This window comes from Neodiprion fabricii, chromosome 5 (genome assembly GCF_021155785.1).
Source record: "Neodiprion fabricii isolate iyNeoFabr1 chromosome 5, iyNeoFabr1.1, whole genome shotgun sequence".
Taxonomy (NCBI): domain Eukaryota; kingdom Metazoa; phylum Arthropoda; class Insecta; order Hymenoptera; family Diprionidae; genus Neodiprion; species Neodiprion fabricii.
In genome coordinates this window covers 5,398,382-5,411,763 of record NC_060243.1, presented here as the reverse complement: position 1 = coordinate 5,411,763, position 13,382 = coordinate 5,398,382, and the positions used below count along the sequence as shown (strand labels likewise).

The following is a 13,382-nucleotide window of genomic DNA, read 5'->3' as shown; positions in this document are numbered from 1 at the left end:
AAAAAGAATCACAAAAAATTATTAATAAAAAATCTCGATGTCGATTTCCAACGTACTACGTGGAAATTAGTTTCAAACCACTTAGGTTTGTCCATTTAGCTTTGAATGATAACAATAATTGACTTTGCAGAAGCCTTGGGAAAATACCCAAACATTTTAGAAACAGAGTGACAGTCGGTCAGGCCTCGTCGAGACGCCTGATAAAAATGTATTTCTACTTCGGAGGCCAACAACAATGACTCCATTCTACGTTATCAGCCGTGATTCAGAATATTTACCAGATCTTAAGACATTCGAACCACAAAGGTTTATCGACAATGCCAAGTACAGGCGATTGCCTTCTGTGTGCATTCCTTTTGGAGGTGAGCTCAGAATTTTTATCGGTAGAAGATTTGAGTAACCTGAAACGGAAACACATAACAATGCATGAAGCATGAGCGAGGTAATCTATCTAGATCACTTGAGATAATAAAAACTCCATTTTCAGAGATCCCTGATTTGCCGAACAGCTCAGACCGAATTTGGAATCGATAAGATAGCGACCGTTCTATCTCGCTCCTTTCCTCTAATTGTAGGAACCCCCGTTGTGGTTCTCAGCATCCGTTTAAATTCTGTTCCGCTCTCGCTTCCGGTTTTCGACTATATAAGGGAGTTCTCGCCTGAATCGAACCGCAGTTGTCGGTCAGCTTTCAGCGAAACTATTACGGACCGACGTTCAGCTGTACTATGTTGGTTGTTATCGTATTTCAAAAAGTTAAATTAGCAATCTCTCATCGACACAATACCTTCGTTCAATTGAATCATAGTGTATAGTACATGAGGTTTCATCTTGCATTCAATGACTATCACGAAGCGAATACTATCCCTTTTCTCTGCTTCTAGGGCAGAAACTCAACTTGCAGTGTCTTAATCGATTCTTCGATTGCTGGCTTTTACTCTTGTTTCTCTCAGCCTCAAGATCTATTCTTCCGGGTACATAGAGACTTTTCGACTTTGGTCTAATCTCTGATGATCAGTTACCCTGCCACCTCGGAAATATATCATGTTACTAATTGTAAGAGTTACTCACTATCTTTTAATTTAACATTAGATTCATTAAACTCACTTCTCAACAGTTTGCGCAGCAAACTCTGACTCTAATCACCAAAATAATCTATTTGTGCTGTTTTAAACAAGTTCCGATGAATCTCAGAGGCACATTCAGAATAACACTTTGAACGATTAAAAAACTTGATATTTTCAAGCTACATTTACGAAGAACATGATACAAAGACCACGGTGGAAAAGATAGAATTAGGTGCAACGATCAAATCACTCTGAAGTTTTTGAGTATGGTTCGAATAGTTGAGATTTTAACTTCGCAAAACAGATCTTTAAGTGTACGAAATATATTAAGCAAATCGATGCGGGATTATTTGATCAAGTGCCTACATAGCAAGGGTAATTTATACGATTCTGGTCAATCGCTGAACAGCAGTACGATGATAAAAGTGTATTCAATAAATTTTATGAATAGTATTTTGATAACTTCCAGTATAATTCGATTGTGCCGTCCGCGGATGCGAAAAAAATTAATAAATAAAATGGATACAAGTGAAAATTTAGCATCAATCAAGTATGAAATCGGTAGTTTTCTCGATCAGAATTCGTGGGATCGTTACACTTTTACCGCGTGATGTTATTTCGTTTCCACTCTTATCGCATATAGTTACATTCACTCAAGTTACAGGAGTTTATTTCTTTCGGTGATAACGTCAAATTGCGCATATTTATATAAGTACAACGATATACTGACTCACGATGAAACTGCAGAAAAAATATTAAGACGTTTCAGATCTGTACATGCGGAATCCACTCTTGAAAAAGTATGAATTCAATATGCGTTGTAGAAAAACAAAGCGAGATAATCGCGTGGCTATCAAATATCACGTGACCGATAATACTAACCGCAGCTCTTCTCGAGCTTTGATATATTGCCATACTCTTCTCACTGGGAAAACAGTTTGATTTCGATCCGCACGGTGAACGCTAGCATTAGTATCTCCAGACTTCATCCAAAGAGCAGTAACCAATTAAGTTGAAGAACCGAATTTATCACCGTCAAACAATGTTCACCCAAATTGTAGTCAACACGTGCTTGGTATTGGTGGGTGTGCTGACTGTCTTATACTTGTATATTCGTCGCCAATTTACTTACTGGGAGCGACTAGGCGTGCCGTACGTGAAGCCGGATTCGTTTCTGGGAAACTTTGGGGATTCCTTTACGAAGAAGAGACCCATGTCTGAAATACTGATTGAGGTGTACGATAAATCCAGTGGAAAAGGGTTTACCGGTGTGTGGAACTTTTTCTCGCCAACATTGTTTCTCGCCAATCCTGAGGTGCTGCGCGATATCATGATAAAGAATTTCGACGCGTGGACCGACCGTGGATTACCTTCGAATCCGGAGTCCGATCCCCTTTCGCAGCACGTGGCCGCCCTGGATGGAAAGATGTGGAAGGACGTGAGAACGAAACTGACGCCAACGTTCACATCCGCGAAACTCAAGCACATGCATTACCTGCTCTTGGAGTGCGGGAAAGACTTGGAGAAGTATCTGGAGTCGTTGGTTTCAAAAAATGAGGCGATCGAGGCTAGGGAAGTCAGCGCCAAATTCACCACGGACGTAATCGGCTCCTGTGCCTTCGGGATTCAGATGAATTCACTTAGTGACGAAGATGCCGCCTTTCGTAACATGGGGAAAAAAATGCTCAATGTAACAATCGGACAGCGATTCGCCATTCTTGTGCTTCTGAGTTCTCCGTGGTTGTTCAAGAAACTGAAGCTATCTCTGACACCGCGAGACGTCGAAGAGTTCTTCCTAAGAATCACCAGGGAGGCCTTCGAGTATCGGGAAAAGAACAACGTGCAGAGGCACGACTTCATAGATCTTTTGAGGAATCTCAAAAACGTGGATCAGTCACTCGGCGAGGGTGAAACAGGTACGTTAAGCTTATTTTTGCGACACACCAATGGTGATGAATCTCAATGACGTCGTCTTATCCTTGACAATTGTTTTCAGTATTCGACGATAAACTCCTGACTGCCCAAGCGTTTGTTTTCTTTGGGGCCGGTTTCGAGACGAGCTCTACAACGATTGGGTACGCCCTTCACGAGCTGGCTGTTAACCAGGATATGCAAGACCGTCTGCGAAAGGAATTGCGTGAAATGAAAGCCGCTAACAAGGGTGAAATCACCTGGGATGGTTTGCAGGGTATGAAGTACTTGGACATGATATTCCAAGGTATGTATAATTTCGTTCTAAATAAGGTGACTACACCAGTAAACGATCACCCACCAATAATTGAACGTACTAAAGAATACATAGCAATGTTATCATGATTGTCCAATCATTGGCCTATCCACCCTATTCGCTTTGCAATTGTACACCGTGTGACATATCTGAGAGACTATCGAGCCATAGTGATGTCTGGAATGATGATTTCATCACTTTCCTTTCTTGCAGAAACTCTGAGAAAATATCCAGTAGTTCCGCAAATCAGCCGAGTCTCGGTAAAGCCTTACCAACTTCCTGGTACGAATGTGGTACTACCGTCAGGATCAAGATGCATAATTCCCATCTACGCCTTCCACCACGATCCGCAATTCTTTCCGAATCCGGAAATATTCGATCCAAAGAGGTTCACTGACGAGGCAAAGGCCCAGCGACGCCCTTTTACTTTTATACCCTTCGGTGGTGGGCCCAGGAATTGTATAGGTAATAAAACTTCACCGTCATTGTTCACAAGCAGAAATACCTGGAAATGAAGAACGGTGTTCTTGGAGTTGACCCAATTGATTAACACAATTTTTCATAGGTTCTCGGTTCGCGGAGCAACAGACGAAAATTGGTATCGTCAGTGCGATCGACAAGTTTAAGCTTTCACTATGCGAGAAGTCACAAAATCCAATTCAATATAAAAAAGGTGCACATTTTCTACACGCGGATATCGGAGTTTGGATTAAAGTGTCTCGCATTGGTGCCGATAACAAATGATGAGATTACTCTTTGTTGGCTGAATAAAACCGATCGAGAATTCAAAGCCAACACAATACGGGAAGTGCAAATTCTTGCAAAATTTCTGACATCACATACAAACTAATGTTACGAAGTGCTTTGACACAAATCTGACTAAAAAATAACCACCCGATTCTTTCTCGTCATTGATTTTTTAATTTGTGCCGTGTATAGGCAGATGCATTTATAACCAATAATCGAACAATCGTTCAGAATATCAAACACTCTAGCTTGTATGGACGAGAATGAAATAATTTAAATCCTTGTCTCGAGTTTCAGTCGAATCTCGAAGAAAAATTTGACGAAGCGTATACAACGCAATAAGCTTTTTCTACACATAACGCTTATCTGGAAACACATCGCATTAATTATGTTTACGAATACCAACGTCGAACTGGCCTAGAGCTGGTGGCTAATTTAGCGTAGTAAATTGCTTAAGAAGATGTCAACGAATTCCGAAAATAACACAAGAACTCGAGGGAAGAAACATGAAAAGCATCAGTCTCGGTAAACAGAGAGCTTTAAATGACACTGGAGTCAGTTTTCATTTCACCTTGCGCAACTTCAGACTCGTAAATGATGTTTCTCAACGGATAGAGGGAAGATTGGTGTCGCAGTGTGAAATGAACTTTGCAACGCCAAGGGTATATTGTCGGTGAAAATTGACAGGGACTAGGCAAGAGACTTAGAGAATGGTGTCATATGCTCCGACCTCTGGACGTTGGATATGAATCTGACGCAAGCGTTGAGCGCAAGGAGAAGCTCAGTTTTAGGATCGGAGATAAATAACGGAAGGCTAACAAGAAGCTCAACATTCTAGCTAGAACCAGTCTAAAACAGAGTTAATTGCTGTGTGACGAATCCAACAATTATTAATTTCGTACAGAGAGTGGATGATTAATAATTGTGCTGAAGAAAAAAAATGATTTTAAACAGGAGTATTGTTTTATTAGCGATGCAAGTATTCTAGTATTATATATGTGACCTATCAACCACGAATAAAACGCATGTGTATCAACCGTAAAGTCGATTACATAAAATGAATTTCTTTTCATTTAATGGAATAATGCGAAATACAGAGTGACAGTCGGTCAGGCCTCGTCGAGACGCCTGATAAAAATGTATTTCTACTTCGTAGGCCAACAACAATGACTCCATTCTACGTTATTAGCCGTGATTCAGAATATTTACCAGATCTTAAGACATTCGAACCATAAAGGTTTATCGACAATGCCAAGTACAAGCGATTGCCTTCTGTGTGCATTCCTTTTGGAGGTGAGCTCAGAATTTTTATAGGTAGAAGATTTGAGTAACCTGAAACGGAAACACAAAACAATGCATAAAGCATGAGCGAGGTAATCTATCTAGATCACTTGAGATAATACAAACTCCATTTTCAGAGGTCCCTGATTTGTCAAACAGCTCAGACCGAATTTGGAATCGATAAGACAGCGTACGCTATCATAATTTTACTTAGATTTTACACTGTTGACCGAATTGTATATCCAAAGGATGAAATTCGGGTGAATATATCTCGAGTTTTTTTCCAACAAAAAAATCGGCCCCAATCACCAATGATAACGATTCGTCTCTCTGGTCTTCACGTACAGTTATATTGTCGAAAGTCAAGAGACTGAGTTTCTATCAGTGACGATAATCAATTACGCGTGTGCATGAGTAGCCAATAATATTCATTCTCATGATGAACCTGCAAAAAAATGTTAAAGTTTCAAATGTTTGTTAATTTCACGCTAATAAGATATAAATGATGCGTCGAATGTTCTTTATCCTCCATTAGAATTACTGATATTTTACCAAAAAATAGAACGACAATCAGACGCCTCATATCCCCTCGTTAAATTTTTCATCTTAAATTCATGGACAATAATTAAATCCGTTTCTCTTGGATAGCTCAACGCAACCGACGAATCGATCGAGAATTTCAATCCAGCACAATAGAATGATTAGCCGAAAACTTTGCACAATGATTTTAATTGGCGTCAAATGTTGGGCTCGGAAGTACAGAGAGTATAATTTCACGTAAAAAATGTACTTCTGACCGTTTCTAAATATTTCAAATCTTTCGTTTTAGCGGCTACGGGCTGTGCTTTTGTCAACACTCCAAAAGCCAAATTATTTTCCAGATAATCAAACACGTTTGGACACACCTCGAATGGGAATGAAATAATCTTTCACTTATTCAAACAACAACGATTCAGTTCTGTACAGATATATATATATATAATACAATAATATCATAATTCTCTTTAATAGATTATACATATTGCGATTAGTACCATTTACGCAGAACGATTAAGAGAAAGGTGAAGAATCATTCTCCCTCGGCATTATGTCTCTACGTGTGTATCTAATAAAACGACACTATTCGCTAGGCAATTTGACCCCTTCCAGTACCGCAAATTATCGTCGTATTAAAATATGAGACGTTTTCTAATACAGGTAGGAAAATTTGAAGCGATATTTAAATGGCTAAAACGATGCCGTGTTGTGGTTTTGATAATGCGTAATTATGGGTCTCGCAAACAGCAAGGACCAATTGTTTCTCATTTGGTTTGTACAAAAGCAAACTGAATGTAATGAAATAATTTTTTCTCTTACTAGACACGTGAAAGAAATCAAAATTTGACATCTAGAACCCGGACTCAAGATTTGTGTTGACCGATGATTATTCATCAACGTAATAAAGAAAATAGCGAAGTTTATAAATAATAATTAAAGATTTTGGTTGTTATTCGATGTATAGAATCAAAACTTATTTATTGATCTAAATAGAAACATCATTGACCTGAGTTATCAGACAGTATTCTCAATGAGACAAATATTGGGATTGGCATTTTACGATTTGTTCGACAAGTTCAAAAAACTCGAAGTGAATTTTCAATTGGATATGCAGCAATCTTACGTGACGATGACGCTTAGCAAGAGTTGCCTAGTCGGCATGACTGTATATAAATCCTCCGTTCATATTTTATATAAATATTAAAAAGGGGACAAAACGGTTGATTTCACCCTTTGTAACAATATATTGCCGGACTCCACTGTTGAGGACAGTTTGGTTTTCTTCCACACACCGAGCACTGGACACTCTTTATTTAGCTCACTGCGAAGCAGCAACGGCGAATTTGAATAGCAAACCGAAATTTGTTATTGATCAAAGACGTTTCTCCAGATCGCAACTTACCTGGGACTGGCATTGATCGCTGTCGTCACTATTGTGTACATGTTAATTCAACGCCAGTTCACTTACTGGGAAAGGAAAGGCCTGCCGTATGTAAAATCTGAATCCTACTTGGGAACTTACGCTGACATTATAAAGAGCAAGAAGTCCGTGGCTGAATTGCAGAGAGAACTGTACAGCAGACTAAAAGCAGAGAGATTTGGCGGCATATGCGAACTCCTTTCGCCGAGATTGTTCATCGCCGATCCAGACCTACTTCGGGACATAATGACGAAGAATTTCGACTCCTGGACCAGCCGTGGAATGGAGATAAATCCGGACGTGGATCCGCTCTCCCAGCATGTAGTCATGCTCGAAGGTAAGAAGTGGAAGGGAGTGAGAGCAACGTTGACCCCCACCTTCACATCGGCGAGACTGAAGCACATGCACTACCTTCTCCTGGAGTGCGCCAAGGACTTGGAAAAATACCTTGACTCGCTGGCTCGGAGAAACGAGCCCTTCGAATCCAGGGAGGTCAGCGCCAAGTTCACCACAGACGTAATTGGCTCTTGCGTATTTGGAATTCAAATGAACTCGTTGGGCGACGAAGATGCAGCCTTTCGTAAGATGGGAAGAAAGATTGTAGAGGCCACATTCCGGTCACGAATCGCGCTGCTGATTCAGGGCAGTTCTCCGTGGTTGTTCAAGAAATTGAAGCTCTCCCTGACACCACTAGCTGTAGAAGAATTCTTCATCAAAATTACAAAGCAGGCCTTCGACTACAGAGAGAAGAACAACGTGCAGAGGCACGACTTCATAGACCTTCTTAGGAAACTCAGAAACGTCGACCAGCCACACGGCGAGGACGAAATAGGTACGTCGAAGAGTTTTTTGAGCACAGTAGCTACCAGGGAGCTGATAATTATCACCGACATTCCGACACCTTGACGCTGGTTTTCAGTGTTCGATGACGGTCTTCTAACTGCCCAAGCGTTCGTTTTTTTTTGGGCCAGTTTTGAGAGGAGCTCTACGTCGATTGGATACGCCCTTCACGAGCTGGCTGTTAAACAGGACATTCAAGATCGTCTTCGGGAAGAATTGCGCGAGATTAAAGCCGCTAACAATGGTGAACTCACCTGGGATGGACTGCAGAGTATGAAGTTCCTTGGCATGGTATTTCAAGGTACAAACTGACTTGATGATCTGATTCTTCGTTTAGTAATGATACAGCGTGTGACGAGACCTCGAGACTGGCGAATCAGGATGTCAACCGAAATCAATGATTTCACTACTTTTCTAGAAACATTGAGGAAATATCCACCAATCCCGCAAGTCGGCTGAGTATCAGTGAAGCCCTACCAACTTCCTGGAACAGACGTGGTTCTACCAATGGGATCTAAATGCATAATTCTCATATACGCCGTCCACCACAACGCGGAATTCTACCCTGACCCAGAGAGATTCATCCCGGAGAGGTTCACTGAGAAAGCAAAGGCCCAGCGACATCCTTACACTTTTTTACCCTTTGGTGGTGGGGCCAGGAATTGTATAGGTAAATGATTTCTATCGTGACTACTTACACGCGAGAACTTGAAGATGTAGCACGTCGATCTTGGAGTTATAACCATGGATCAACGCAATTTTCTAACAGGTGTGAGATTCGCGGAACAACAGTCGAAACTTGTTATCATCACTGTGATCGACAAGTTTAAGCTTTCCTTATGCGAGAAGTCCCAAAATCCAATTCAATACAAAAAAGGCGCACGTTTCCTTCATGCGGAACATGGAGTTTGGGTCAAAGCAAGTCGCTTTGGTGCTGAAGACAAGTGATTCCCTTCCTCTTGGATAACCCAATCCAATCAATCGAGAAGTTCAAGCCAGTCCAACAGAAGGTGTAGTGGAGAGTTGCGATAAATTTATGATTTCATACCTAAGAGGTAAAGTTAAGAAGTATTAAAAGTACGATCCTAAGTGGCAAAATAGATTTACCATTTCTTACCTCCAGTACATCACAATTGATCTAGTTTCCTAAAACTGAACAATTTCTGGAAAAGTAGATGTATGGACGATAATGAGCCAATGTTTATACCAAAAGTTTGTATAACTATCTCTTCAAGATTAATGCAATAAGGTGTACGTATTAGGATAATTAATTTTGCAGCGGCTTAGGTGAGCTGCGATTTCAGTCCCCGCTACCGCATGACAGATTTTTTATGGTTAAAAAAAAAAAAAAAAACTCTACAAATTTTCGAAACGTCCCGGCTATAAAATATCTCGTTACCAAATTGCAGGACTGCGGGATTATCGGGTGGACCCAACGGATGTATAATTCTTCCAAACCTCAAAACTCCCACCGTATAATCGTTATGTCAAGTAAAGTGCGGAGTGTAGAATTCCCGTGAAAAAATTATGTATACAGTAAAACGACCATCTCGAATAACTCATAGCAAATAAGTCCGAAAGAATCCGGACAAGTGCAAGTTGAAATTCTTTTATTAATATTTAATTGATATATTTTTATTTTGTGACATAAAAGAGCCAGTTTCAAATACTTTTACAATTTGTGTTATCGATAATAACCTTTTTAAGTGTTACAGTTATTTGAAGTATTTATTTGTTTATCTTTATTAATTGGATGTAATTAAACAGAAATATTAAGAAAGATTGTACATCTTCTGGTAGAAAAAAATGCCAAATTATCAAGTAACATTAGATGAAACTTGGAATAAGAGAAATAACGTTAGATAGTGCGAGTAAACAGTTAAGTTGGCAAACATAAGGAACGAGTTGGAGCGAGTCGAGTGCAACCAGTAGGAATCTAGTCGTTGGTCATCCTGGCTTTCAGTAGCACATACCGTTAGCAAACCGCAGTGTGAACGTACTTAAAATGTGGAGTCTGGCGCTTTCATTAATTAACAAATTGAAGTTGTTCCGAATCGCGTGAATCGTTTGATAATGTTCGTCTAACGCGAGAATGGCCGGTCCCAGGTTCAAACGTTTTCAAAGATAGCTCCTGCTGTTGAAATATCGCCATGAGGTCACACCTGTCGCCAGGTGTGAAGAGCCAAAGGCCGAAAAGACCTCGGCCTTGTTCTCCACATCATGTATCTACCATCAACTCGGTTGAAAATAATACGAATAAAGTGCTGCCAACCTATTAAGAATTACCTGAAATGCACTTTTTTAGGCCCAACCTGCTGGGCGAAAAAGATTGACCTGCTAATTAGGCCCTTCGTCAGGGTAAGAGTCAGATCGATGAATTATTTCACACTCTCGCTTCAAACATTCACGACATAAATTATATAGATACTTGTAGTATTACACTTATATTGTTATGCGATTGTTGGATACGTATTGCGCGTCAACCACTACTCGCTTATCTCGCATTCAGCCGAGTCACGAATTCTCAGATAAAAGAAAGAGTGACCCAATAATGTAGCAAAAGTAGGCAAACAATTTATGAACCCTGCCGATTACAGGATCTAATGAGGATAATCAAATGGTTTTAGGAAACAGCCAAGTAAATTCTAAATCTGGGATCGTGTGGAATTACGGGTATGATTGCTAAAAAGATGTGTTACTCGAGAGTCAGCCAAGATTTGCAATAAGATAGATGTTTCGATTGATAATTTGCGATTATTGATAAGAATCAAAAACGTAAAGAAGATTTTCAGCTGCAAACATCGTGAAAAATAAGAAGCGTCAGACAGCCATAATCCAAGCTCGATATGAACGTATTAAGTTTATCTCGAAGTACCGAGATACCGCTGCGTTACGTCACGAGCGCGGAATGACTGGCATAATTTCTCGGGTACCATAAATTTCCAGTTTCCGCCTGGCGCGATCAGTTTTATCTTCGCCAGCGCAGCGAGCACTGGGAAGGGTTCATTTATCTGACTGTGACGGTACAGCAGAAAGTTTACGTATCAGACCGAAATTTTTTACCGATTAACAATGTTTCTTCAGATTATACTTAATCTGGGGCTCGTGTTAGTCGGCGTGGCGACGGTTGCTTATATGTTGATTCATCGACAGTATACTTATTGGGAAAGAAAGGGTATACCGTTTATAAGACCTGAATCCTATTTAGGCACCTATGCTGACGCCGTAAGCAAGAAGAAGCCCCTGTGCGATGTGGTCAGCGAACTGTACGTCAAGTTTAGAGGAAAGAAATTCGGTGGTGTGTGGGAACTCTTCTCGCCAAGATTGTTCCTCGTCGATCCGGACATGGTTAAAGACATAATGATAAAGAATTTCGACTCCTGGTCCAACCGTGGGCTGACCTCGAATCCGGAGGTGGATCCTCTCTCTCAGCACATAGCCATGCTCGATGGGAAAATGTGGAAGGTAGTCAGAACAAAGCTGACCCCCACCTTTACCTCGGCGAGACTGAAGAGCATGCACTACCTTGTTTTGGAATGCGCTAAGAACTTGGAGAAGTACCTTGATGCGGTGGTTCGGAAAAACGAGCCCATCGAGGCCAGGGAGGTTGGCGCCAAGTACACCACTGACGTAATTGGCTCCTGTGTATTCGGGATCCAAATGAACTCGTTGAACGATGAGGACGCAGCTTTCCGTAAGATGGGAAAGAGGTTAGGTGGAGGCTCTGGGTACTGGTCCCGTTTCGTGCGTCTGCTTCAGGGCAGTTCTCCGTGGTTATTCCACAAATTGAAACTCTCCTTGACACCGCCGGACGTCGAAGAGTTCTTCCTTAGAATCACGAAGGAAGCCTTCGAATACCGAGAGAAGAACAACGTGCAGAGGCACGACTTCGTAGACCTTCTGAGGAAACTCAAAAACACCGACCAGAAACTGGGCAAGGATGACGTAGGTATGTCGAGGTTTCGGCTACCCCGCATTTCCTTCACCCAAAAGTCTCGGCAACATCCTGACTCCTTCGCATTTGCTTAGTGTTCGATGATAAACTCCTGGCCGCCCAAGCGTTCGTTTTCTTTGGAGCCGGTTTTGAGACGAGCGCCACAACAATTGGGTACATCCTTCACGAGCTAGCCGTTCACCAAGACATTCAAGACCGCCTTCGGAAGGAACTGCGTGAGATGAAAGCCGCCAACAACGGAGAAATCACCTTCGATGGTTTGCAGGGCATGAAATACTTGGACATGGTGTTGCAAGGTAGGACCTGATTTTCAAGTCTGGAAGATTAACGATCCACGGTGAGCACTAAAATGAAACCAGCCTCACATTTTCAGAGACGTTGAGGAAACATCCTATAGTTCCACAACTCGAACGAGTCTCAGTGAGGCCCTACGAACTCCCAGGAACGAACGTGGTGCTACCAGTGGGATCAAAGTGCATCATCCCCATCTACGCTCTCCACCACGACCCAGAATTCTGGCCTAACCCAAGTAAATTCGATCCGGAGAGATTCAGCGAGGAAGGCAAGGCTAAACAAACTCCCTACACTTTCATGCCCTTCAGTATCGGACCCAGAACTTGCATAGGTGAATTACTTTTTCTACATAATTTCAATTCCATAGTTTGTACGAAAAAAAAACCGATCTTGAAGATCGAAGATTTTAATCACATTATTTTCTCGCAGGCTCTCGGTTTGCCGAGCAACAGACGAAAGTCGGAATACTCACGATGCTTGACAAGTTCAAGATCATTTTGTGCGAAAAGTCGCAAAATCCACTCAAGTACAAAAATGGCGCTGGAGTATTTCTCATGCCCGAACGCGGATTTTGGATCAAGATGACTCCCCTTGGCGCCGACGACAAGTGACGTCATCAGCTCTTTCACTGCTCTCGATAATCGAGTGAAAAGTTCGATGTCACCGAATAGGAATCGTTGTAAATGTTTTATACTGTACTGAAATTCTATGTCTGAGACGAGCTAACGAAGACGGCTTTCTCTGTTAAATAAACTTCATAAATATCGGTACGTGAAACATACTTTTGTATCATGTCCCGGTGGAAAACACATTACGTGAGATCTCTATTTATAACTTTTTTCGCAAACGGGAAATAATAAAACAAGACATGTAAAAAGAAAATGTAATGATGTATTACCAGTTGCATTTTTATCAGAAATCGATTTCTTAATTCATCGAGTATGAAACCTGAAGTCCTTGGGCCCTTCGAGGCGCCAATGGGTCCGAACAGATGCCATCTGAAAACTCATTTGGTT

General features: G+C 41.3%; 3 protein-coding genes across 6 annotated transcripts; all 3 read left to right on the top strand.

The window, feature by feature from the left end:
• The first annotated feature begins 226 nt into the window (after positions 1-226).
• LOC124182482 (probable cytochrome P450 6a13) lies at positions 227-5,101 on the top strand. Of its 2 annotated transcripts, XM_046569811.1 has the most exons (5): positions 227-362; positions 488-2,981; positions 3,062-3,283; positions 3,506-3,757; positions 3,858-5,101. In XM_046569811.1, exons 2-5 carry the CDS (start codon positions 2,108-2,110, stop codon positions 4,034-4,036), a joined length of 1,527 nt encoding a protein of 508 aa, XP_046425767.1. In that variant the 5' UTR covers positions 227-362; positions 488-2,107; the 3' UTR covers positions 4,037-5,101. The 2 variants fall into 2 exon arrangements, with proteins under 2 accessions (XP_046425767.1, XP_046425768.1); XM_046569812.1 differs by lacking the exon at positions 227-362 and having other exon boundaries at positions 413-2,981.
• A 2,083-nt stretch (positions 5,102-7,184) lies between these two features.
• On the top strand, positions 7,185-8,705 carry LOC124182485 (cytochrome P450 6A1-like). 3 transcript variants are annotated; one of them, XM_046569817.1, is made up of 3 exons: positions 7,185-8,109; positions 8,197-8,408; positions 8,536-8,657. In XM_046569817.1, the coding sequence occupies exons 1-3, from the start codon at positions 7,299-7,301 to the stop codon at positions 8,542-8,544; spliced, it is 1,032 nt and encodes a 343-aa protein (XP_046425773.1). In that variant the 5' UTR covers positions 7,185-7,298; the 3' UTR covers positions 8,545-8,657. The 3 variants fall into 3 exon arrangements, with proteins under 3 accessions (XP_046425773.1, XP_046425772.1, XP_046425771.1); XM_046569816.1 differs by having other exon boundaries at positions 7,186-8,109; positions 8,197-8,388; positions 8,536-8,705; XM_046569815.1 differs by having other exon boundaries at positions 7,190-8,109; positions 8,197-8,418; positions 8,536-8,705.
• A 2,378-nt stretch (positions 8,706-11,083) lies between these two features.
• Positions 11,084-13,136, top strand: LOC124182480 (probable cytochrome P450 6a13). The gene is made up of 4 exons (XM_046569808.1): positions 11,084-12,066; positions 12,147-12,368; positions 12,446-12,697; positions 12,796-13,136. Exons 1-4 carry the CDS (start codon positions 11,190-11,192, stop codon positions 12,975-12,977), a joined length of 1,533 nt encoding a protein of 510 aa, XP_046425764.1. The 5' UTR covers positions 11,084-11,189; the 3' UTR covers positions 12,978-13,136.
• Positions 13,137-13,382: the final 246 nt, after the last annotated feature.